The sequence below is a fragment of the Paramacrobiotus metropolitanus genome, unplaced genomic scaffold (assembly GCF_019649055.1).
Source record: "Paramacrobiotus metropolitanus isolate TYO unplaced genomic scaffold, Prichtersi_v1.0 Parri_scaffold0000015, whole genome shotgun sequence".
Lineage (NCBI taxonomy): Eukaryota > Metazoa > Tardigrada > Eutardigrada > Parachela > Macrobiotidae > Paramacrobiotus > Paramacrobiotus metropolitanus.
Window position 1 is genome coordinate 646,920 of NW_026570235.1, and position 21,987 is coordinate 668,906.

A 21,987-nucleotide genomic window follows, 5' to 3' on the forward strand; every position below is an offset into this window, starting at 1 on the left:
TTGGCATGGTTAAGGCTAAAGTTGTGGTTAGCTGCATATGAAGTTCACAATAATCAGGCAGCAGAGGAGTAAAACGTTAGCGCCGTACTGTTTGATAGGTCACTCGTACAGATTTTATCAAATTTTTAGGAGCTGCCAAAATAATTGTATTCTTGCATTGGGAACACGGTAATTTGCTTTTGCTCCAGTGTTCATATATTTGTAGTATTTGACATCGAATAGAACAGACCATCGACGACCTGTTAATGTATGCTGCCATTCCATGCTACAGTGTATTAATATTTAATAGCTCGCTGACCGGCACACTTTTTGCAGTGATTCACATTTCACGCCAATGCTCCGTAATTTATGATTTATTAATATGCTCCGTCACACAGTCAATTCGAAACATTCAGTCATACAGTGTCGTACACATCAAGTGGAAAATCATTATAAAACACACCATTCTGCGAGCATGCAGCGCTTGAGCAATCAGTTAAAAACGAGGTAAAATTCATTAATTCACAAGCACACAAAAATAGCCTCTGTGTCGAGCAGCCAACGAAATCCAGCGTGAGTCACCGGTAGTAAAACGACGGAATACAAATCGCCGTCTCTACAATAACTAAAAGAAACCTTATAAAATCACGCTGGCAGTATTCTTTGGTTTAAAAACAATAAAAAGGTCCAAAATTAAAACTCACAACAAACTCAAACTTTCATTTCCCAACCAACAACACACAGACTTCCGTCATTCTGATCATTCTCCGAACTGCCCCTCCACATCCGATATCCCGACCCCGCGGAAATAACAATTAACGTGGAATGCCACTGTGGTCCGAAAATACTTCGTATGCCATCCTTTTCCATTTTGACGAACTTTGGCTTCACAGATTTTTTACCGACAACAGCTGGTCCATCCATATGGTCGCTGTCTTTTGAGCTGCCCTGTGACGGTGTGCTGAATCCGTGCCAATCAGATATTGGAGAAAACGATACCGGCCGACCTTGTGGATGGCCGGTGGGCCGCTGCGCCATGGAAAGCCGCTCGGGATTGCGCAAAAAAGACACGGGACGCGGTGAGTGGAACTCTGCATCGACCGGTAGGTGAGGAAAACTGTGACGGCGGCGCATGTTCAAAGAGGAAGCTTCCCGACTTGAGAGGTCCTCTTCGGAACTGAAACTTCCGCGCATTAGTGCGCCGTACATTCCTATCACATCAGGAGATTCGTCCAACCACATTTTGACCATCTGATTACCACTGGATGCCGACAAGCGACAGGAAAATGGATGACTGTCCAGGAGATCAACATCGGCAAGTGATGAGCGGGATGGAGCAGCTGGCTGCTTGCGGGTCACAGTTTTAGGCTGTAATGCCATAAGCAGAGAAGCTGGACCCACGTGAGAGTGTAAGGACACCGCTGGTCTGCTCAAACTAATCGGTACACCTAAAAAGGTAATAAATTTTTGTTTACGACTTAGCGAATCTCTTAATCCGGAAACACAAAACTTTTTCAGAAGAAAACTGTTCACGTGTTTACGTTCTCCGAAAGACAACCAAATACGAACTGCTTTCACTTAAAACATGGTGCAGAGCTTCTTCAGACGTGTCAATAATTATGAAATCGATTTTCTGAATCTCGAAGCGGTATTCTACAATACATACAAATTCGAATGTTTTTCACATACCATCAAGTTTCGGCAACGTTACGTGCACAACCAATCCGGAGTTAGTACCAATCCATAACGATCCTCTGATAGCCAGCAAACTATAAAGATTAAATAATCAAACTTACGTATATACTGTAAGTCAGATGTTGGCAAAAATTGTGTGAACACATACCTAGTAACGAAGAGATCTCGAACAGAGCGCTCGGAGTTTTTTTCCGCAAGGATACGGTTAACATTGGGAGCGATATTGATATCCTGAAGGTGCTTAAACGTTTCACTGTGAAACAAGCTGATAATGGAGCTGTTCTTGTAAGAAATCCATAAGCCAATGCCGCATCGCGCCATCTTTTCTATGACGATTTCGGAAGACTTTCTCGGTTGATGTTTATCCTGCGCAGAATTTAAATGAGTGATAGCGTGGTAGTGTATAGCATGTACTGTGAAGACAATCGTACCACAATAGTATCATTTGTGCAATCCAAAATGTAAACGTATGAACCGATAGCGCATAAGATTTTGTTTGGTAAATCGACGGTGAAACTAAGAATTCCCGATACCACGCATTGTATCGTAGCAGCAGGCCTTAATTCCCACGTGCCGCCTAAAATTGGAAGAAAAACATTTTATGTTCAACTGAATCAATTCCCTTCCTGATGAAAAAATGTTAGACAAATGCCACAAGAATCTGTTTATTCACCTGCGCTTCTTTTGAATATTTTAACTGAGCAGTTGGCCAAGGAAACGTAAACTTTATCACAAGAGAAGTGTATGCTACGCACGGGTGCATCGCAGCAATATGAGCCCAACGAGGAAACCTTTGCCGATGCAAGGAAGACCATGACACTGCAAATAAGGAAATGTCCACAAAACTAAGCAGTTTAAGTTTGCTATGATGGATACCATGCATAACTTTTAACACTAACAAAAGCTACAAGAAGTATAAAAGATCCATTTGTCCAGTTATATTCCCATAATTGTGAGAAAAAGTAAGTACATGTAGCGGTATGTGATAAACCGCTTAAACAAATTCTAAACTTTAAGCTAGAAACTATGAAATCTTAAGCGCATGTTATACATATCCTGTTTTTCAATTGTGATCGGATACAGAGCTTCTCAGCATTTGTATCTAAGCCACCGTAAAATCAAGGTGATATCGTATGTGATAATCAGATCAACTTACGTTCCACTTTCTGTACCCAACCACACTGAGTCATGAGCAAGAGATCCTTTGGCCGACACAGTGAGATCCACCTCGTAAATTCCGGGAATCCACTCACAACAGCTGATATCGGTTTGCGTTAAAGTAAAGCTCAGCAATTCAATGGAAGATGTTGCATCCTGTTGTTTCAAAGTGGAATTTCGCAAACGCCCTATGGACAAAATGCTCACACGGGAGTTCAATCCGTCACCGCTGCACAAGTACACCAAGCCATCGGGCTTAGCCGGCAGTTTCGCTTTAGCTTTGGCCGTTGCCTCTTCTTTCGGTGCAGTAAAACAGTAACATCCACACTTGTACTAAAAGATCAATAACAATGTATAAGTTATTTATTATGACCCAAATAATTAAATCAAAAAAGCACTACCATAAATTTTCTTTGTCCAGCTTGACTGTGGAGAGTTTTAGATAAGAAGAATAAAGGATGAGTTATCCCTTTGATATCAGGGTCATCCCAACACGGATTCTTTTTCTTATCTGCAATTTCGAAGATCATTCATTTTTAAACAACGTAGAGATTTAGAAAAAATTTACCATAGGCAAGTCTTGTTAAATGTAGCAGTGTAATCCATAACAACTTGTCTTTTCTTTTACTCGCCTGCAGTATCAAGCGGATTTTTTGATTCCTAAAACCAAAACAGCCTCTAGTGTCTTATTTTTCGTATAGCTGACAATAGTTATCATCACCCACTTGCTTTTCCCGTTAGGAATGAGTATCTGAAAAGTGCAGTGATCGGCGCGCGCAGCCTCTTCCATTTTAACTTGTATAGTATTTTGAATATCATTTAGCAGCCTCCTTGTTTGTCCACTCCGAAGCTCCTGCAATACACCAGATACGTATTACTATGACATACAAGGAACAACTGGGTAAAAAAATTATGTAAAGCGTTATTGTAGTCGTTTTCTACTCGTACAACATAATCATATCGCAGTCCTTCGACGATGTCGTGAATCCGTTTTACGGCTTCGTAATCTTGTCGTAAATCCGCCATTTCCAAATACAGCTTTGTTATGTGATCTGCCAAGGCACAAATATATTATGCAGCAATATCGACAAAACAATAAAAAGGCTCGCGCTCTTACTCGAACTGAAATATTTAAAGCATAAAGTGTCTGCAGTATATTAAAGCTAATTAATATACAGTGAGCAAATGTATGCGCCTGCAATAAACCATATAGGCAACGACAGATTTCTATCATTTATTCACAGTGCACACCAACCTCCGGTTGGCTCTTGTTTCGATGATTCGGAAGCGGCGTTTGAGATCTGGTAGCCCAAAAATTTTACTGGCTTCTCATCTATAACTTGCATATCAGCAATATTAACAATCCACTGAAGACTGAATCTGTCGGATAACTCGTTCCTGAAATTACAGCAAACGAAAAAAATTGTTGGTCGTAGGCTAATCCGATATAATTACCATTTTTTTAGGCTTACCGTGGGACAGTGCAGATCAAAAGATCATTTAAAAGAAACAGACGCCGGGTCTTTGTCCGCGATATTCCTCCAGACGCATTCAGTTCCTAGGTAAACAGACATTCGATTATCTCATGACGCACTGCGAAGCGTAACCGCACGTGATCTCTTTCTGCAGAAGTCGAAAACCAGGTATGAAAATGTACACGTTTACGCGCAAGCGACCGCTGCAAATCCATTGACATAAATAAAAAGTGCTCAACCGTATTACAGGGTACAAATTCCATTTTCAAAAAATTATTAACCGAGAATTTTATTTTCCCCATCAAACTACAAATTCCAAACGAAAGAAAAGCAAAGCAATCTTTTTCAATAGATATTGACAAAAAACTAATTTTTGCATTCAGACAAGCCCAATCTGACTCAACGAATATTAACGAATTAATTTAATTCTCCCTACAAGTTCGGGAGAACTTATCACTGCAACCCTCCAAATGGTGGATTCAGTAAGTGCAGAACTGCAGATGTTGTATTGATAGATTACTTGCAGAAAACTACAGATCAGATGCGACAGCAGCGAAATTGAATGAATCAAGTTCATCTTCTGACATCACCGATAATTACTCCCTAGCCGGCGACTCATAACCTGCTAAATATGAATTTTTTGTGATGACTTAAGCTCAGTTGTATAGATAAACCTACCAACTCGGTAAAATCATCCTCTGCAACAACACGACGCACAAGTTCATCGGGTCCACCGGCATTTGAGTTGCGGTATCCTGCGGGAATTTTAGCCCACTTCAGCACATCTTTCGCTGACTTCTCTTCTTCATATTCCCGCTTTCGTTCATTTAGGCAATCAGCCAGTGTCTCCAAGTGTGTCAGAGCAAGTTGCAGCGAAATCCGATCCACATTATCGGTAGGCGTGTGCTTTAATAAATCCTAAACCAAAAAACAGATGAACCCAGGAAATGCAAAAGACAAACTGTTCCGCTTACCTGGAGCAATAAAATAAACTGCGGAAACCTTTGTACAGGCTTGACTAACAGACCAAACAGCGGCAGACGATCTTTGCTTGATTCCTGCCGTGTCTGTGCAATCAAGAGGAAAATCGTATTTGTCAATCCAGACACATAATACCGTCCACCTGCTTGTCAAACCACAATTGCTTACCCGTAAAAATTCCGCGAACACCGGTCGCTCTTTTGAGATTTTCTTGATAGTTTCGATGGCATTGGCAAAATTACAAACATATGCAGCATATGTCTCGGCCACATAAGGTTTGGAGAACTAAGCAAATACAGCGTAGGTGTTGCACGATACACATATCTGGAATCTGTAACACTTGACAAAATTTCACTTACCAAACCAACGAAGACATCACCGAGTTCGCTTAGCTTTTCCGTTTTCCATTCGTTCATTAGCTTACTCAAAGCCGTCCGCAGCATCAAGTGGATCTGCAGAATCTGTGGTATTTTGCTGAAAATGCTGTTAATCTTGCCCGCGCTGATGATCGGTGGGACCGATTCTTTCAAAGGTTCTTGATAGTCCTACAAAACAAACCAGGATTAAAAAGAACGTTGTCAATTTTTTTCAGATTTTAAAACATACCCTAACAAGTCGAAGTAGGGAATCCACGTATGAATTTTCACTATCTATTATCGAGCCCAATACGTGCCGTCGTACTATCTGTAAAATAACCATTTCAGTTTTTAGGTTAGCAGAATATTCCGATTAACATAATAAATGGAGCGATAAGATAATCAGGACCGATACATTCCACTTTGTTTTACGGTCTTTTTATTCAAGAGATGAATAAACAAAATGCACCAGACCTAAACCGTTATCGTTAATACGAAAATTAAAGGCTACGATGTATTAATGTTATTAACTGAGTACACTGGTAGTGTATTCATGTTGCACATTATTGCACATACAACCTACAATTCAGGGTTTTTTAAAAGACTGATTAATATTTTAAAAGGCTGAGTTTGTCTCACCAATACGCTTGGTGAGAAACGGCTAATCCTTTCCGGAACGAGCAGATAAAAAAAAGACAAACAAAAAGGAAACTGAAAAGGACAAAGGCGTGAACACGTTTACCTCATCCCGTTTCATATTGGGGGAAGCTGCCGGTAACTGTGGAGGAGGACAAATCGGTCCGGTCAGTGTGCATTCTTCTCCAGGACTGGTTTCTACAATAAATTTCGTTTTAATTTCCTGACGATATTGGCTAGCAGTTCTCCAGAACTGGCCCTGGAAAAGAGGGAGCATCTGCTTCATGGGAAATATTTTATGTCCAACACATAGGTCTAATAAATAAAATAAATAATCCGGCTTGGATGCTGCAAACGCAGTCCATCTCACTGATATGGCTATGGCACTCTATGTCATGATCGCTAACAATTTCTCATGTATCCACGGTATGAAAGATCGACTACAACGTCACATGGTTCACAAACAAGTCTGATCATGAAAAAGAAATGGAATGCCAAGTGCCGTGACCAAACACCTATTAGGCATACCATCACAGAAAACCAAACAGCAATCAGTAAAAGGCCTGATTCAAGGTGTGAGAGTAATAAAATTACCCAGCGTACCGATAACGCTCAGCAATCGCGCGTACTATTTTCACCACAGCTGGTTCAGCTAAATTCAATTCTTTTTCAGGCTACAGCTATAATCTTGCAATTGCATGTCAACCTGAACTTTGAATCTCGGAAGCTGATATTATACAAAATCAACATGACAAAATTTGATTTAAAACACGTTGAATAACAGATAAAATGCCATGAATATTGATGTCGACAGACATACCGATAATGTTACGGCAATGTTCCATTCAGTAGCCATAAAACAGATTGAATACAGGTACATGTAAAGGTTTTTGCCGGCGGAATCGTTTGACTTATCTCGGCTGAACAAACGTGCAATTATTGACCTTACAACTCCACTTTACGCTCGAACTGAATCGCACGAAATTCGAAGATTGACAGTGAAAACGGCTATCCTAATTTGAATATTATGCGACGCATTTTTGAACTTAACCGCCTATAAAGCAACGCTAACAATAAACTCTAGACACTCGTACCTCATTTATGAAAAATGCAAGTTAACACAAGTAGAATACACACAAAATGGATTTCACTGAATACTATGAGAAATACCCAGATATAACACAACAAGAAGGATTTCAATAGTAAATTACAGATATATCTGATTAGCGATTACCTTCTTCTGCAAAGCACCGGTCAGTTTCCAACTGGAGATCATATTCACGCTTCCAAGAAATCGTGAAGCGTTTTAAAATGGAGTGTCTAAGATTATGCCTTCGAAATTTTTCTGGAAAGTCGTTGCTGACAGATCTCGAAAGTTTTGTTGGTGACGGTACAAGTTTCTCCACAATGACCTTCTTCTGCACAAGCTCCTGATCGTTTTCCTTCAAACAGGCATCCTTCACTGATATACTGCTGTTTTCGCTGAGCATAACAGTATCAGCAACCAGGGTCTCATCTTTATCTTCCAGCACCGACGTACAGGAGCACAGCGACAAAGAATCCAGCTCTTGCTCGTATTTATAAATAGGTGATGTCACCCCGCTTTCTTCGGAATTTGTAGATACGGAATAGTATTCTATCGAAAAAACACAGAGCAAAAATTAGTACTGCACGGCCTCGTTTGTCCTACACTTCATGCATGGTCGATTTCGCCAATTATCGCACGGAGCATCTTAGGCGCCATACTCAAACTTTTTAAGTAACATTTTGACAAGCGCACGGAATATGCAGTCAGTAAATACAGTTAACAAGTGTCAAATTCGATCGTTGTGCTCTTTTCAAGCACCAATCTACTACCTCGACAAAAATAAGCAGTAAAATTAATTAAATTAAAACATAAGCATCAACTAAAAACAAATAACCTGACCTAATTAAACATTATGTTAATAAATAATACCGAATCGCTTCGTATCTGGAAAGATTACTCATGTGCATTCATAAAAATCGTTACTTAATCCGTTACTACTAAAAAAAGTATCCAATGGCTGATGTTTGTTTTTCTGCATACGACAGAGAAAAACCCGAATTAACAAATCCAAAAATTCAGCTAATGCATAAATTCCAGTTATCAATACTGAGGATCACATAATAATACTCACCAGGCTCCTCGTCGATGACCTCGGATGTGTAAACAGAATCCGAATCAAATACTTTTTCCGCAGATTCCCGGCGTTCGGCATTCTTATGGCGCCCAGCAGGATCCTCTGTGGACACCAGGGTGACCATTTCTAGTTCCTCGTAAACGACTTCCGCGGCACGATCAACGGTATCACCATCAACGGAAGCCTTTATCGTGGCTGTCTGCACATCGTAATTTTCCTGGTTAATTTGTTGCTCTTCAAGTAAAATATTAGGTAATGCTCCGCTTGAGACATCAGATTCCGGTAAATCCATCAGGGCACAACGAGCAGCGTAAAATGATATGTGGTATGCCGTTTGACGGACGAGTGTGTGGTCGCTAAGCTGGCGAATCGCATCTGTTACGTTTCACGTCAGCCTCCGAGCTTGACAAGATCTATAAAAAACACCAGCACTGCGCCATTATTAGACCGCATATGTGGTATTTTGCAATAGAATAATTCACAAATATTTGCGGCTGGTATGACTGACCTGTTTCGCAAAGTTTAACCGCATCAAAAATTAAACTACTTACCTCAATCTGAGACACTAGTTACTACAGAGTACGAGGAGGGGGTAAATGAGCTCGATGCACCCGAGCAAGGGGTAACAGAGCTCGTTATCTGTGACCGTGCCTGTGCAACACGGCCAGCCACCAAGAGACGGCAGCCCGTGCTATCACGCAGAACACCTGAAGCAGTCACTGAGCCCGATAGATTTTTGTTTCCATAGACTTGTATGCTAAACTGAATCACTTCTGTTTTGCATATTTGGGAACGAAACCAAGCAAATAACATTCCAAAAGAATTAGAAAAAATTCACGAGATTCTTAATACTAAACAAGTTCTGATTCATGGTGCAGGACACAAGTTATGGCCATTTATGTTTCTCGTAGACACAGCATAGAGTTTGTGCGTGGAACCCAACCGTTGATTCGAATGCTATGCTATGTCTACGAGAAACGCAAATGGCTATAACTTGTATCCTGCACCAGGAATCATAACTTGTTTAGTATCAAAAATCTCGTGAATTTTTTCTGATTCTTTTGGAATGTTATTTGCTTGGATTCGTTGGCGAATGTGCAAAACAGAAGTGATTCAGTTTAGCATACAAGTCTATGGAAACAAAAATCTATCGGGCTCAGTGACTGCTTCAGGTGTTCTGCGTGATAGCACGGGCTGCCGTCTCTTGGTGGCTGGCCGTGTTGCACAGGCACGGTCACAGATAACGAGCTCTGTTACCCCTTGCTCGGGTGCATCGAGCTCATTTACCCCCTCCTCGTACAGTAGAAACGGTACAGTACTATCGGCGATAGTTCAGCAGTACGAGTACAGTAAGTACTCATTTTTAAAAGATTTCCCGGTACATCACGTCAGAAATGCTATGTTTGGGACTAGCTACAACCACTGCGAATAAAAATCCGAATCCTGCCATAAGATAACTTCATTAAGTTTTTACTTGTAAAGCCGTATAAAAATAGTGCATTAACTTACGGGATCGTATATTATTAGATAAATAATTTAGTATGAAGTGTTTACTCCCTTAAAATAAAATCCAGAACGTTCTGCATTTGACATCCTTTGTGCGCTTACTATCGAACTCATGCTTCAAAGGACTCGCTGCCCCGCCACCGGCCACGGTCATCAAACGAAAGCTTCAAATTTGTGCGAAATAGCAATACCATAGTATTTTCCTGTAATTTTTGCTGCTTCACAAATTCTGTAAATTACTTCACCAGAATAACGCTGCGTTTATTTCACATCAATTTAAAACACTGCTTGCCTGAGGAAATCCATTATACAGCTGAATGTCGGATGTCCAGACTATCTAACACAATCTAGTTAGTCACAAGTTCGCTACCGAATTAGATTCCGTAATGGCATAGTAATTAATATGCGAAAAAGAACTGCAAATCTGCGACTAAAAAATACTTGCTAGCAAATATAGGAGCGGAAGTGGAAATGTTTAAAGAAATATTGGCGTTTTTGCTTCATAAAATATTTGAAGTGGGCGCCTTACAATTAATTCATCTCATTTCCTTAATTTCATATTTTTACCTGAAACACAGCGACCAATACTTGTATGTTATTACACAATTATACATTATTATACCTCTAAATCAACAAATTCCGAAATTGATAACCTCGAAATTTCAGTAAGTGAATTTCAAGTTCAGAGATTTAGGTTTCTAAAATACGTCAACAGAAATACATACTGTAAACTATAAAATAAAATATTTACACTGTTACGATATCAAATACATGAACTGGCACTCTGCTTTTTGGATTACACGGGTATGCACTAAACACTATGGCGCCGTATAACTATGGCACCAGTTCCTTCAGTCCGTATTTAAGCTGTCTAAAAACGTTTTCCGGTACTTCTGCAGTTCCACCGACATTTAACCGTAAGGTAACGCTTACAGAAACGAAAAACAACAACGTGTAGAAAGAAACGACAGCTAATTGTAACTTGTTGAACAGCAAGATCAAACACATACGTGCTCACGCTCAAAGAAAAAACACCATCTCAGCAACCGGTTAGGCGACTTAGATCATATAATAATGCGATTATCATGCGCTGCACAATGCGTACGCATAATAATGTTAGTGTTTTATTTTCCTTCGAATGGAGTACAGACAGTAATCAGAATGGTAATACGAGAGCAGATATACTAACAGTGCAGAAGTATCGTTTGTGGCAATTTTTATCTTAAATTTGTCTGAGCCGCAGCACCGGGATAACATACCGAGGCGGTGAGCAGGCGACGGGCAGTACTGACAATGCTTTACTCAATGTGACTGCTGCCAAATTACGTGCAAATTTTAAATATTCAAAAATGTTTAACTTTGTTTGTTCTTAAGCAAAAATTGTATCCATAGGCTTGAAAAATTTATAATAATATTTACGTTTAGGCAGTATGAATGCAGTTTTTTGGTTTCCGTGCCAAAGCAGTGTTATGACGATAAGAAATTAGCATACCCGTCTATGGCAGACCTGGTGCTGGCTTTTCTCTATTTTCTCGTAGAAGGCTATGTTAACTGCGGAGAGTCATATCATTACTCTGCAATCAAAATAAATAACTCCATGCATACTGCCTAAAAGTATATATTATTATGTACTTTTCAAGCCTATGGATACAATTTTTGCTTAAGAACAAACAAAGTTAAACATTTTTGAATAGTATTTAAAATTTGCACGTAATTTGGCAGCAGTCACACTGAGTAAAGCATTGTCAGTACTGCCCGTCGCCTGCTCACCGCCTCGGTATGTTATCCCGGTGCTGCGGCTCAGACAAATTTAAGATAAAAATTGCCACAAACGATACTTCTGCACTGTTAGTATATCTGCTCTCGTAATACTCGTAATAAATGTAAAAAAACACAGCCGGTACTTTGCGATTGCTTTATGCGGCTAGTTGTTTCGAAAAGATCATTAAGATGCTAACATGTAAACCGTACACAGCATCTAGATATCGTACCGTGCCCACTGTAACTGGTAAAACTGAGAAAACCAATAGCTAAAAGGTACCTAATAAGTAATAACTAACTGGTACCTAACTGAAAAAGAGAACAGATGTATTTACTAAAATATATTGCGCAAATCACTTTGTATCGGCTTAAAACAAAATCCTCGAAGAAATTTGTAACAACTTACAAAGATGCTACAAAGGTACAGACTATGAACCATTGTTTTACCATTTGATTACTTCTGCTGGTACGATAATATTTTGCTTATTATTGAAATAAATAACAGCTACGTGGGTTCTCAGCGAAATAACAATTTGCCAATTTTTACACCGACGGTAGCGATTACAATCATCAGGTGCATTACAACAGACGCTCACTTCCAGGAAACAGTAACCATTGGGCACGCTAAATTTCCATAGAACAATTATTATTCAGGCAAAAAAGAAATGCCGTACATTACGGTACATAAGATGGTTACGCCGTTACAGTGCTTACGATTTTGGTTCTTACCGTAACAATCGGGAGAATATGGAAAATCACACAATTAAACGCACCAGTACAAAGCAACTGAGCACTCCGTAACTCCATATAAAAGTGCAACAATTCAGCGGCGAAAATAGCGGCGCTGATCCTTTCAAAGCGTTACATCCAAGTTCGTAACTGCAATAAATAATAAATAATACCTTTCAAAACATGTCATAAAACCTTATCGCTTTGAAGCATGTGGTAAAGGTTTTAGGTTTCTTATTTCGCGCCATCGTTTTCTGCATGATAGAAGAACGCTCAAAATTTATCGCTTCAGATAACGATCGGAAATTGAAAGGATATCACAACACATGGCTCGAGACTCGAGTAACGCTGATGGTTCGAGTAAGTCGAACTTCGACTCGGGTAGTCGACCACTTCGCTTCAGAAAGACCGAAAACGATATTTTTGTGAAAATGAATTGTCCTAATAAAAAGTTATTAGAAATGTTAAAATTTTAAGAAATTTCTTGCCTTGGGTTAGTTTTCGTTTATATACGTTTCAAATAAAACTGCTGTGGTTCCAAAAGAAAATCAGCGAGTTGCGCCATTTTAGATGGTTACAGAAGGATTGAACCAGTGTGATGCGTAGAAAAAAATTCGTTTATGCAGTTTGCTTTTTTCACCCGAGAAGTCAGCTGTCGTTTTGACTTTGTCTTCGAGAGTGCAGGCGTCGTTGCAGTATTCTTTGAAATTTTAAAGACGGTATTTTTTAAAGACGGTAAAGACGGACTCGTTATTCTTTAGAATTTTAAAGACAGTTCTGAAGGGAAAGACAAAAATAACTGGCAGGTACCATTCGGAAGCTTTAAAGTTGAAAGTAATTATTTAATATTTCATCAGAACTGATTGTAACTTATAACATAATAACTGGTATTAACTACATTTAATTTTTCAGAGATCAAGATGGCAACAAATGTGTCAGCCTCTCATGGCCGAGCTGGAGATGTGTCCAAGAATACTCCGATGATGGTATCCGCGAAAGCTATCAGAGTAGGGGCTCAACTGCGAAAGATGATCGAAAAAATTACGAAGCTGGACGAGTCGAAACAGTTGTTTCAAGGTGAGTTTGTGTTTGCCTTTCTGTTTTCGTTTCACTTATCATAAGTATAAGTATAAGTAGGGAAACTGTCTTATATGACTCGCTTGGGGTCCCATTTCTTAGTTTATGGCTTGGTTGTTAACTTGTTATTTACAGTTATCGGCGCTGGAGCTAACTTTAGTTACGCGCAGTTAGCCAACAAACCCATCGTGAACCGTATTGCTGGTTTGAGTGATGAAGAGACAGCGACATTTGCCGCTTTGGTATATGCGTTCTTTGTGGAAGTAGCTCGAAGTCGAACCCAAAACAGCAGCAAGACATCGTTTTCCGACGAACTGCGTGAAGCAAAGTAAGTTAAGTCTGTTAGTGTTACTGCAAATTTCTTGTTGCTGCTTTTGTTTGTGACTAATTAAAATATCACTTTCCGGAGTTGAAATATGCGGAATTAAAATTCTTAGGTTTCCTGCTCCGGTGATTGAATTCATATCCGACGCCGTGTTCGATTACTCGCAAAATTCCGCTTCTTTATACACTATTGTACCACAAAATGCAGTAAATCGATTGCACCGATTTACTTGGCGCTTAGATGTCATAATAACATCTCAGTAAGTTAATGGTGCTTTCTTGTTTTCTCAAATTGAAATGCACTGCATGCATGGCCCTGTTCGTTGCAGTTTGGGAAAGAAAATTTTGGAGCCAATCTTTCTGGTGAGATGCTTGACCACTACCGGAAAGGATGTCATTTTTGAAGTAAGTTGCATAAGGAATGTTAGAAATTATATGAAAGGACGGACATAAGTCGTTTATTGTGCTTTATCGCACGTACCATTTTTTCAAAACTTTGAATTGCTTTTTTTCTAATGTATTTCTTCTGATAGTAATTTTTTTCTGTTAGGAACTCTGTCGTTGCCTGAACTAGCAGGTGACAAGTGTTTCGAAATTTATGACAATTTATGGGATGTATCAAACGTTAACGCAGTTCCTAACTTCCAACAAAGTACAAACGGGCGGTTTTCACTTTTAGATTCCTGTCGCTCACTTCCACAGACTTCGCGTTACGATATCTACAATTCTGAACCAGATGAACGGGTTAATGTCCCGAAAAGTGCTGAATTCGTAAATAACTTGCTGTCAAACTAACGATACTTGGTTCGTCAGCATTTATCGTCTGTGATTTTTTTGTGATTATTGTGAATTGTCATTTATAAATTTAATCGAAGGCGACAGTCTTCCTTCCTTCTGTAAAGAAATATACGTTTGCATAGAAAGTTACAAAATTAAAACGTATAAAAAGAAAGATCTGAGGCTTGACTACAAAAGGAATTGTCAAAACTGCACTTATACTAAACAAAACATAGTTTCAGCAAGCGGTTTCGCTCTAAGAAACGTTTCTCGAGAAACTTCCATTAAAACTTTAGATGCTTCCTCTTCCGTTAAAGTCGCGAACTCCTTCTCGGATTTCACAGGCAAATGACCAGATAGCTCGCACAGAGCAGCATTGAAAGCAGCTGAATCTTTCGCGCCGTAACAGAATTCTCTGGTCCAAATGTAAAAACGAATAACCAGCTGCTTCCTCGATACACTGGCGTCCAACGGCATTCCACGCGTAATAAAAATATTATGTGGAATCTCTTGTTGATGCAGTTCGCAGATGAATTTATACATATCGGATATGAACACGTCTAATTCCTCCAACAGAGATTCACTTTTTCGTACAATCGGAGGAAACTGAAAAACAAATCCCGATGCCGGATACTGGCGGACAACGAAACACGGACCGGCAAGATGTTCCACCGGCAGACTTTCAGTGGGGAGATTATACTTCAAGTAATACGCATGACAATGTAAATGATTGACCGAAGCCTATAAAAGACAAAAACACGATAAATATCACAGCTAAATAATCAGTTTAAAATCACGTTTACCATGGCACCCAGCGAGTTGAATCCCACGCGGAGCCTCCATGTACCGCTAAGGAGCAAAGTGTGCATAGCCAGACGAAGGGCATCAACGGTGACCACTTGAGGACGACATGCGTGTAATTTCGGCACCAACAGAATGTTACAATATTCCAATGGACTTACATTGGCTATAATAAAGTCCTTCGCCTCTTCGGTGGTCCGGTCTCCGGCCGTTTCATCCTGATTCTTGGAAACACCATTTCCGTTCAACGAAAAGAAGATTTCGTCCTTTTTTATTTTCGTGAAGTTGAATCGACTGGGATCGAAAGGGTCTTTCATGCTATAAAACGGCTGCGGAGCCCGTCTTTCTAGCGCACGCTGCGGATTCAGTTGGGCAACGAATCCGAGTTTCCCTGGGAGAACTTTCGTTTCCAGTGTATTGAGTTTGTAACGGAAAACATTGTTGTCTGTAGCAATTTTCCATGAGGACTGCAACAGTAGGTCGAACTGAGAAGGAGGAGGTTCCGTGTTGAACACATAATCACTATATGAGATCATCCACACAAAATCTTTGGCACTGTACACGAACTCCCGTATATCATTCTCGGACATAACGATGTGCTGCTTAACAACAGGGGGAAGCTGCGGTCGATCATTTACAGGACCATTACCGTTTAACAGTTTGGATAAAACGTCCTCGCTGCTCTATAAACGAAAAATACTGCAATACTGAAACCTTACGAAGACTTAAAACAATCAACCAGACTTAAATCTTAAGGGTTCATGTTGCTGTAATTTCGTAAACACTTCGTAAACTGTCTAATGCATAATGGGCTGTACAGCGTCTACAATGTACTGGTGTTGGTAACCAACCTACCGCTATCCATTTACGGAAACTGTGAACTTTAACTTACTTTGCGGAAACGCGTGAACGAGGAATTTTCCACCGCATTTTCGTCCGAGATATCGGGAAGGGAATACCGTCTACAATTAATATCCAATTTAAAGTTCCAGCACTTGGCGTAATGATCACGAGCGGAAAGCATGTTATGTTATCATTTTTGCAGTCACCGATAAAACTGACTACAACGACGGTTATTAAAGTTCTTATTACTAATGTAAACCAAATCCGTAACGGTAACAGGTGAAACAGCTTGCTACAATCGTGTATGAGTTTGAAGTTTGAACCGACATTTATTATTATTTATGAAGCAAACTAAAGTCAGCATAATTTTCACGATTCGATATCGGACTCCACAAAAGACTGAGCAGCGATTGTACAATACGCCTGTACGCGTACGACCTGCACAGTGAGCAGATCACTTCCGCTCCCTTGCGAAGTCCGGCATAGCATATACAACATAATAATTACACAATACCCTTTAAATACAAGAATTTTATATTTATTAGAATTTTCAAACCAATTAATATCTGCATAAAATTTACGGTTATAAGAACTAGTATGAATTAAGCCACTTTGGAGGTTGCTTTCTTAAGTTTTTCGTTTAGCTTTATAAATCTTTGGATTAGATTGGGAAAACTGGAAATACTTACTTAAAAGGAACGCAGGTAAAGAATTTTCTGTAACATATGCCAATCCCCCAAGTGAGGATCACACGGAACTAAAATACGGCTTCGTATGTCAGAGTAAAATCCTGTTCCAGCATGAAGGACCGGGTGGAAAAATATATTGTGGTAGTTGTGCGCCTGCTCTGCAGTCTGCGCGCGCCCGTATTCCGCAAAAAGGATTTCAGGAGAGCGGTCCCCATGTTTTTCGTTATCTTAGTTTAATTTAAAATCATATTTATCAGCAGTTAATGATAAATCATTTATCATAAATGCTATACTATTGAACTACTGGTACTGTTCATTGTGTTGTTCGCAGTTCGCTTAATTTTTTAACATACTTTTAATTTGCCTGGGGATTTGTTAACTGAGGCAAGATAATTTCGGGTGTTCTTACTGCTTGATACTCTACATAGTTGGTGATTAGAGCTGGTTGGCTGATTGTAATATTCGCAGAGGTAAGACTCTTGCCGAGGAAGGGCAGAGGGGCAAAGCGGCTAGATGACTAGATCCATAAAATAAGAAGATGATTCTGCGACTAAATGATTATTAAAGCGATAGATGCAAATACTGGCGGTATGAACATGAGCGTACTGAAGGTGAAAAGGTTTTTAGGTTTGTTATTATTATATTATATCAAGTTTTTTCTAACCATAAGTACCTTATAAGTACCTTACGGCCTTCCCATACTTTTATAATAACTATAAATTAACATGAATTATAAATAATTATGTGTTAGAGATCTGTAATGCTCGTACAAGGTTTTTGCGTGATATTGATACTCTCGTACAGGTTTGATTTTGTCACAACAGAATAATGTCTACTTCACACACACCGCGACCGGTATTGAAAAGCAGACCGGAAGAAAATGATGATAAGCCAAGAAGCGAAAGCCCAGACAAAGCAAGGAGCGAAAGCCCGAGCAAAGCAAAAACGGGCAGTCCTGTTAAAGAACGCAAGCCGCGAAGCGGAAGTCCCGTTAAACAACCCAAGGAACTGTAGGTTTTTCTTTGAAACAGTACAGCTTTGACAAGTAGTAATTTCTCTGAGTACAAGTTTATGAGATTTGCGTACAAATTATTTATCGTGTGTTTGTGAATTGGATTATGTACCACTATTTCGTGTGTGCGCAGTTTCGAAGTTAAATTAACAATACTACTAATTATTATTTTAGTGTAAGTAAGTACTTACCTTTACAATAGACGCCGGTTGCACAATCGCTTTCGCGTTTTATTATTCTTGCTGCATACGTTCATCTTCTTAACTATTTCAGGAGCAGTGTTAGTGACGACGAAGTGAGCAGTATATTCAAAAATCTGACAACATACACCCTGCTTATCGTGTTTCTCCCTATTGCGTCATATTTCGGGGCCAAAAAAGTTATATTTGAGCGTGAGTGACGCATGAAATACTATCACTGCACTAAAACCAAAATGGAATCACTGTTTAGCAAATGCCTGATTTATCGTTAAATGTAGCAAAATGTGCTATCTCATTAAAATGTTTCATGTTAAAGCTCTTACCAGTACACGTTAGAAAATATTACCAAAACAGTTTCTGTCCTCTAGAGTATCTCGGAATTGCTTCCGGACAAAGTGCCATTTACTGGGCTGTTCTTGCCGTTGCGTCCATCCATGTTGTACTGGGCATCATGGTTTACCGGGCATACCGGGAAGGCATTAAACCTCGCAATATCAAGCAAGACTAGTGGTTCGGAACAATGCAACTGTTTCGCTACCACAGTCTTATTATTTAAAGGAATTCCTTTTGATGTGTTATTTAATACGGATCGGGAAAAATTAACTATTGACACATGCTATGGTGATTTTTTTATGTATTTTCCATTTTTATCTGGGTGCAGCTGTTGTCGGATAACGCGTTTGAGTATTTGTAGGAAATTGGAACTAGGAATGTTTGCAGTTAAAAATTTTTAGTACCTTGCCCCTGCTTATGTGTTTAAATAATTTAGCCGCTGCTCGTGTGTTTAAATAACCAAACACGAGTACAGTCGATACCGATGGCAAAATATATGAAGAAAAAATTCTAACCGCTAGAGGCATCTCGCTCCAGTAAATGTGACTAACAGTAAATTTGACTACAAGATACGAGTATAATAAGTAATCATTTTACAGTAAGATATTCTAAATTCTAGAGCCATTAAGTACGCGTGCAGAAGTTGGAAAAATTAGGCGTCAAACTCTGATACCACAAAGTGCAAAACTAACACTGCAAAAAAGGTATAAAAATCACCTGAACATCTTGGTTGATTACATAGTCGCAAGACAACTTCAGTAAATAAAACGAACAGATCTCTTAGAAAAATTCGGCAAATGGCCATCACAAACGGGAAAGCGCAAAAAAGCACCGGTCTGACAATATGCAAGATGTAAATATTTATATCTGGACGTTAGTGCAGCTTGCTATCCGGATCGATCTCATCACGCGATAATCGGGAATGGAAGAACTGGAGAAGGGAAGGTATCACCTTGCCAAACACACTCTCCGGCAATAAAAGTAGCCAAAACAGAGAGCTGATTATCCAGAACGACAAAATCAGCATCGCTGCCAAAACTCAGTGTTCCCTTTCGATGCTCGATATGAAGCATTTGAGCAGGGTGAAGCGTAGCGCTTTCCAATGCTTGTTCAACGGTGCAATCTGCACAAACAAATTCAGTCGGAATGTCTGACACGAAACAACAGTCTGGAGTCTTTTCGGATCAAGTTATAGCGCGCGTTATCTGTTAAAAGTTTGTAAACACCTAACCTGTAGCTTTCAAAAAGTAGCGTATGCAACGATCCATCGTCGCAATACTACCACAAAGAGTCTCCGTCCCAGCTATAACTGCACGATTTCCAGAAATATGAAGTTTCGATCCTCCCAATAAATGGAATCCTTCACTAAGCCCCATGGCGGAGATTCCATCAGTAACCAGTACGACACCTATGCGTGCATGGACTGTGCCATTTATACAAATCAAAACCAACAATGCCTTTCTCGTGCAAACAATAATAAATAATAATAACATATCCATATCTATTTTACCTCTCGGATGTGTGCGATATGCGATTTTTAAGGAAGCCGCGTGAGTGTGAATACCATCAGGAATCATGCCGTAAAATACTTGGGGAACCGCCCCGGTTGCCGACTGAGCAATCAATCCAATCATACCGGGATCACGGTGATGAAACTAAAAAACAGAAAACGTAAAGCACACCAATCACCGTATTTAACTGAAATGTTATTTACGGGTGGCATAGCATTGAACAAATGGGTCATCGATGATGCGCCGCGATGGACAGCCTCTTCCGCCAATTCGATGTTCGCTCCTGAATGTCCTAATTCAATACAAATCCCATCTTTTACTTAGCATATTACTTCTTATTAAGAAACCCGAATGTAACAAGCATTCGCTAAACTGCACAACAGCTTCGTTACTTAAAGCTGCGTAACTGCAATACTACAGTACAACTCAGTATCCCAATTCACGGATTAAACCTTTTAAAGCGAGGTTATGCATTTTAACCGAGCACGAGATCGTAATACGCCGCAGGCGGTTCCATTGCTCTCAAGTCTCAATCAAACACCAGCGCCGAACTAATCGCTTGCAACGCACGGAACCTACCTAGAGAAACAACGATTCCTTTTTGAGCCAGCTGTTCAATCGTTTTCAAGGCGCCATTTAATTCAGGAGCCATGGTAATAATTGAAACGTTACTGAGATTCCCATATACAGCTTCGACGTAGCCCATGCCGTCAAGCATTTCGCTCTGGATAAATTCCGATCGATGAGCTCCTTTTTTGCTCACATTTATGAAAGGTCCTTCTAAATGTAAACCTAAACAAATACACATTTTTTTAAAAAATACTGATGCCAATTTGGTAATAATAAACGGTACACAAAATTCTATCGTAGCAAAAAATCAAGCATCGAAACTAAGTACCATAATAACCACTGGTCCACTGTTACCGAAGACAGCTTTTATCGATATCAGAAAGATTTTCCGTACCAAGAATTTCAGCTCCATGGGGGCCTCCAGGATCTCTTTTAATGTGCGGAAGAATCTACACAGAAATTAATATACTGAAACAATGGCGACAAGATGCACAACGAACAATCGAAAACTACAAAAAAATAAAACATTATATCAGCACCTGGTGATAGTTGTCAGGCGAAGAGGTGATAACGGTGGGACAGAATGAGGTAACGCCATGCCGAAGAATTCCTTTTCTGACTAAATCCAGACCAGCTTTGATATTGTCTGCAGTGCAGCTCGTAAAATCCACTCCAAAAGCACCTGTTGAGTTAACAACGATTTTCGAAATGTATACAGTGTGAACTGCACAGTTGCATACGGTATGCAGCATACCAAAGTACGTAACCAAACCGTACCGTTTATCTGCGTTTCGATGAAACCAGGAGAAATTATAAACGGACAATAAACATTAATATCTGCAGAACGTTGTTCATCAAAGAAAAGCGGTTCGGGGTCCAGAATTTTTCCATTTCGGATCCACAGATCTTCCTTAATTAAAGATCCATTTCGTAAAATTGTACAATCTCGAAACCTGATCACTTTATCTGGATCCATGGAGTCATACGTCGATATTTTCAATACTGCAATTGCGTCAAAATTCAAATTGAGGACCCTCTTACAATCTTACAAATCAATTTCAAAAAATTATCGAATAAACATATGCAGGTTTCCGTTAATCAAACTAAAAGCCATTTTGGAATTTTTGGCATTTTCCTTGTATAAAAATAAAACTGATGGTAGAATCGTGTACGGTGTAGTAAAGTTCTCTCGCTATTAAATTACAAAACTGTATTGCTTTGCTTCGTGCTGAGAACGGTGATTCGAATCGAAGCCGAAGACGCGCTGTGACGTAGGAGAGGCGCTTCGTTTAATAATTAATTTATTGAGCTTCCCGGTACTTTACCAGAAATTCTGATTTGTAATGTACATAACATTGTTTTTTGTTACTGTACTACTGGAGCATGAAGCTTTTCAAAGGACAGAAAGGAAT

The 21,987-nt window shown here is 39.6% G+C and overlaps 5 protein-coding genes across 10 annotated transcripts; 2 read left to right on the plus strand and 3 right to left on the minus strand.

Annotated features, from left to right (window-relative positions):
* Positions 1 to 337: 337 nt before the first annotated feature.
* Positions 338 to 12,725, minus strand: LOC129584977 (rho guanine nucleotide exchange factor 10-like). Of its 2 annotated transcripts, XM_055477443.1 has the most exons (21): positions 12,439 to 12,725; positions 8,440 to 8,855; positions 7,515 to 7,916; positions 6,387 to 6,478; positions 5,895 to 5,972; positions 5,648 to 5,833; positions 5,457 to 5,573; positions 5,282 to 5,374; positions 4,986 to 5,225; positions 4,305 to 4,390; positions 4,088 to 4,230; positions 3,781 to 3,884; positions 3,558 to 3,685; positions 3,401 to 3,492; positions 3,234 to 3,343; positions 2,831 to 3,165; positions 2,348 to 2,493; positions 2,106 to 2,251; positions 1,823 to 2,040; positions 1,669 to 1,748; positions 338 to 1,427 (listed from the first exon to the last, which is right to left on the minus strand). In XM_055477443.1, the coding sequence occupies exons 2-21, from the start codon at positions 8,732 to 8,734 to the stop codon at positions 691 to 693; spliced, it is 3,828 nt and encodes a 1,275-aa protein (XP_055333418.1). In that variant the 5' UTR covers positions 8,735 to 8,855; positions 12,439 to 12,725; the 3' UTR covers positions 338 to 690. The 2 variants fall into 2 exon arrangements, with proteins under 2 accessions (XP_055333418.1, XP_055333419.1); XM_055477444.1 differs by lacking the exons at positions 8,440 to 8,855; positions 12,439 to 12,725 and having other exon boundaries at positions 6,387 to 6,539; positions 7,515 to 7,686.
* Positions 12,726 to 12,869: 144 nt separating this feature from the next.
* LOC129584914 (COMM domain-containing protein 5-like) lies at positions 12,870 to 14,754 on the plus strand. Of its 4 annotated transcripts, none has more exons than XM_055477339.1 (6): positions 12,870 to 13,272; positions 13,351 to 13,515; positions 13,651 to 13,843; positions 13,953 to 14,099; positions 14,169 to 14,244; positions 14,519 to 14,754. In XM_055477339.1, exons 2-6 carry the CDS (start codon positions 13,359 to 13,361, stop codon positions 14,612 to 14,614), a joined length of 669 nt encoding a protein of 222 aa, XP_055333314.1. In that variant the 5' UTR covers positions 12,870 to 13,272; positions 13,351 to 13,358; the 3' UTR covers positions 14,615 to 14,754. The 4 variants fall into 4 exon arrangements, with proteins under 4 accessions (XP_055333314.1, XP_055333313.1, XP_055333315.1 ...); XM_055477338.1 differs by having other exon boundaries at positions 12,870 to 13,244; XM_055477340.1 differs by having other exon boundaries at positions 12,870 to 13,240.
* LOC129584913 (GDP-D-glucose phosphorylase 1-like) lies at positions 14,658 to 16,624 on the minus strand. The gene is made up of 3 exons (XM_055477337.1): positions 16,310 to 16,624; positions 15,420 to 16,100; positions 14,658 to 15,357 (listed from the first exon to the last, which is right to left on the minus strand). The coding sequence occupies exons 1-3, from the start codon at positions 16,439 to 16,441 to the stop codon at positions 14,833 to 14,835; spliced, it is 1,338 nt and encodes a 445-aa protein (XP_055333312.1). The 5' UTR covers positions 16,442 to 16,624; the 3' UTR covers positions 14,658 to 14,832.
* Positions 16,625 to 17,118: 494 nt separating this feature from the next.
* LOC129584883 (vacuolar ATPase assembly integral membrane protein VMA21 homolog) lies at positions 17,119 to 19,014 on the plus strand. Of its 2 annotated transcripts, none has more exons than XM_055477281.1 (4): positions 17,119 to 17,419; positions 17,754 to 17,959; positions 18,235 to 18,353; positions 18,530 to 19,014. In XM_055477281.1, the coding sequence occupies exons 2-4, from the start codon at positions 17,778 to 17,780 to the stop codon at positions 18,667 to 18,669; spliced, it is 441 nt and encodes a 146-aa protein (XP_055333256.1). In that variant the 5' UTR covers positions 17,119 to 17,419; positions 17,754 to 17,777; the 3' UTR covers positions 18,670 to 19,014. The 2 variants fall into 2 exon arrangements, with proteins under 2 accessions (XP_055333256.1, XP_055333255.1); XM_055477280.1 differs by having other exon boundaries at positions 17,774 to 17,959.
* A 58-nt stretch (positions 19,015 to 19,072) lies between these two features.
* LOC129584882 (N-acetylglucosamine-6-phosphate deacetylase-like) lies at positions 19,073 to 21,753 on the minus strand. Its single transcript, XM_055477279.1, has 8 exons — positions 21,353 to 21,753; positions 21,115 to 21,257; positions 20,970 to 21,024; positions 20,585 to 20,797; positions 20,209 to 20,297; positions 20,005 to 20,149; positions 19,726 to 19,902; positions 19,073 to 19,617 (listed from the first exon to the last, which is right to left on the minus strand). Exons 1-8 carry the CDS (start codon positions 21,549 to 21,551, stop codon positions 19,400 to 19,402), a joined length of 1,239 nt encoding a protein of 412 aa, XP_055333254.1. The 5' UTR covers positions 21,552 to 21,753; the 3' UTR covers positions 19,073 to 19,399.
* Positions 21,754 to 21,987: the final 234 nt, after the last annotated feature.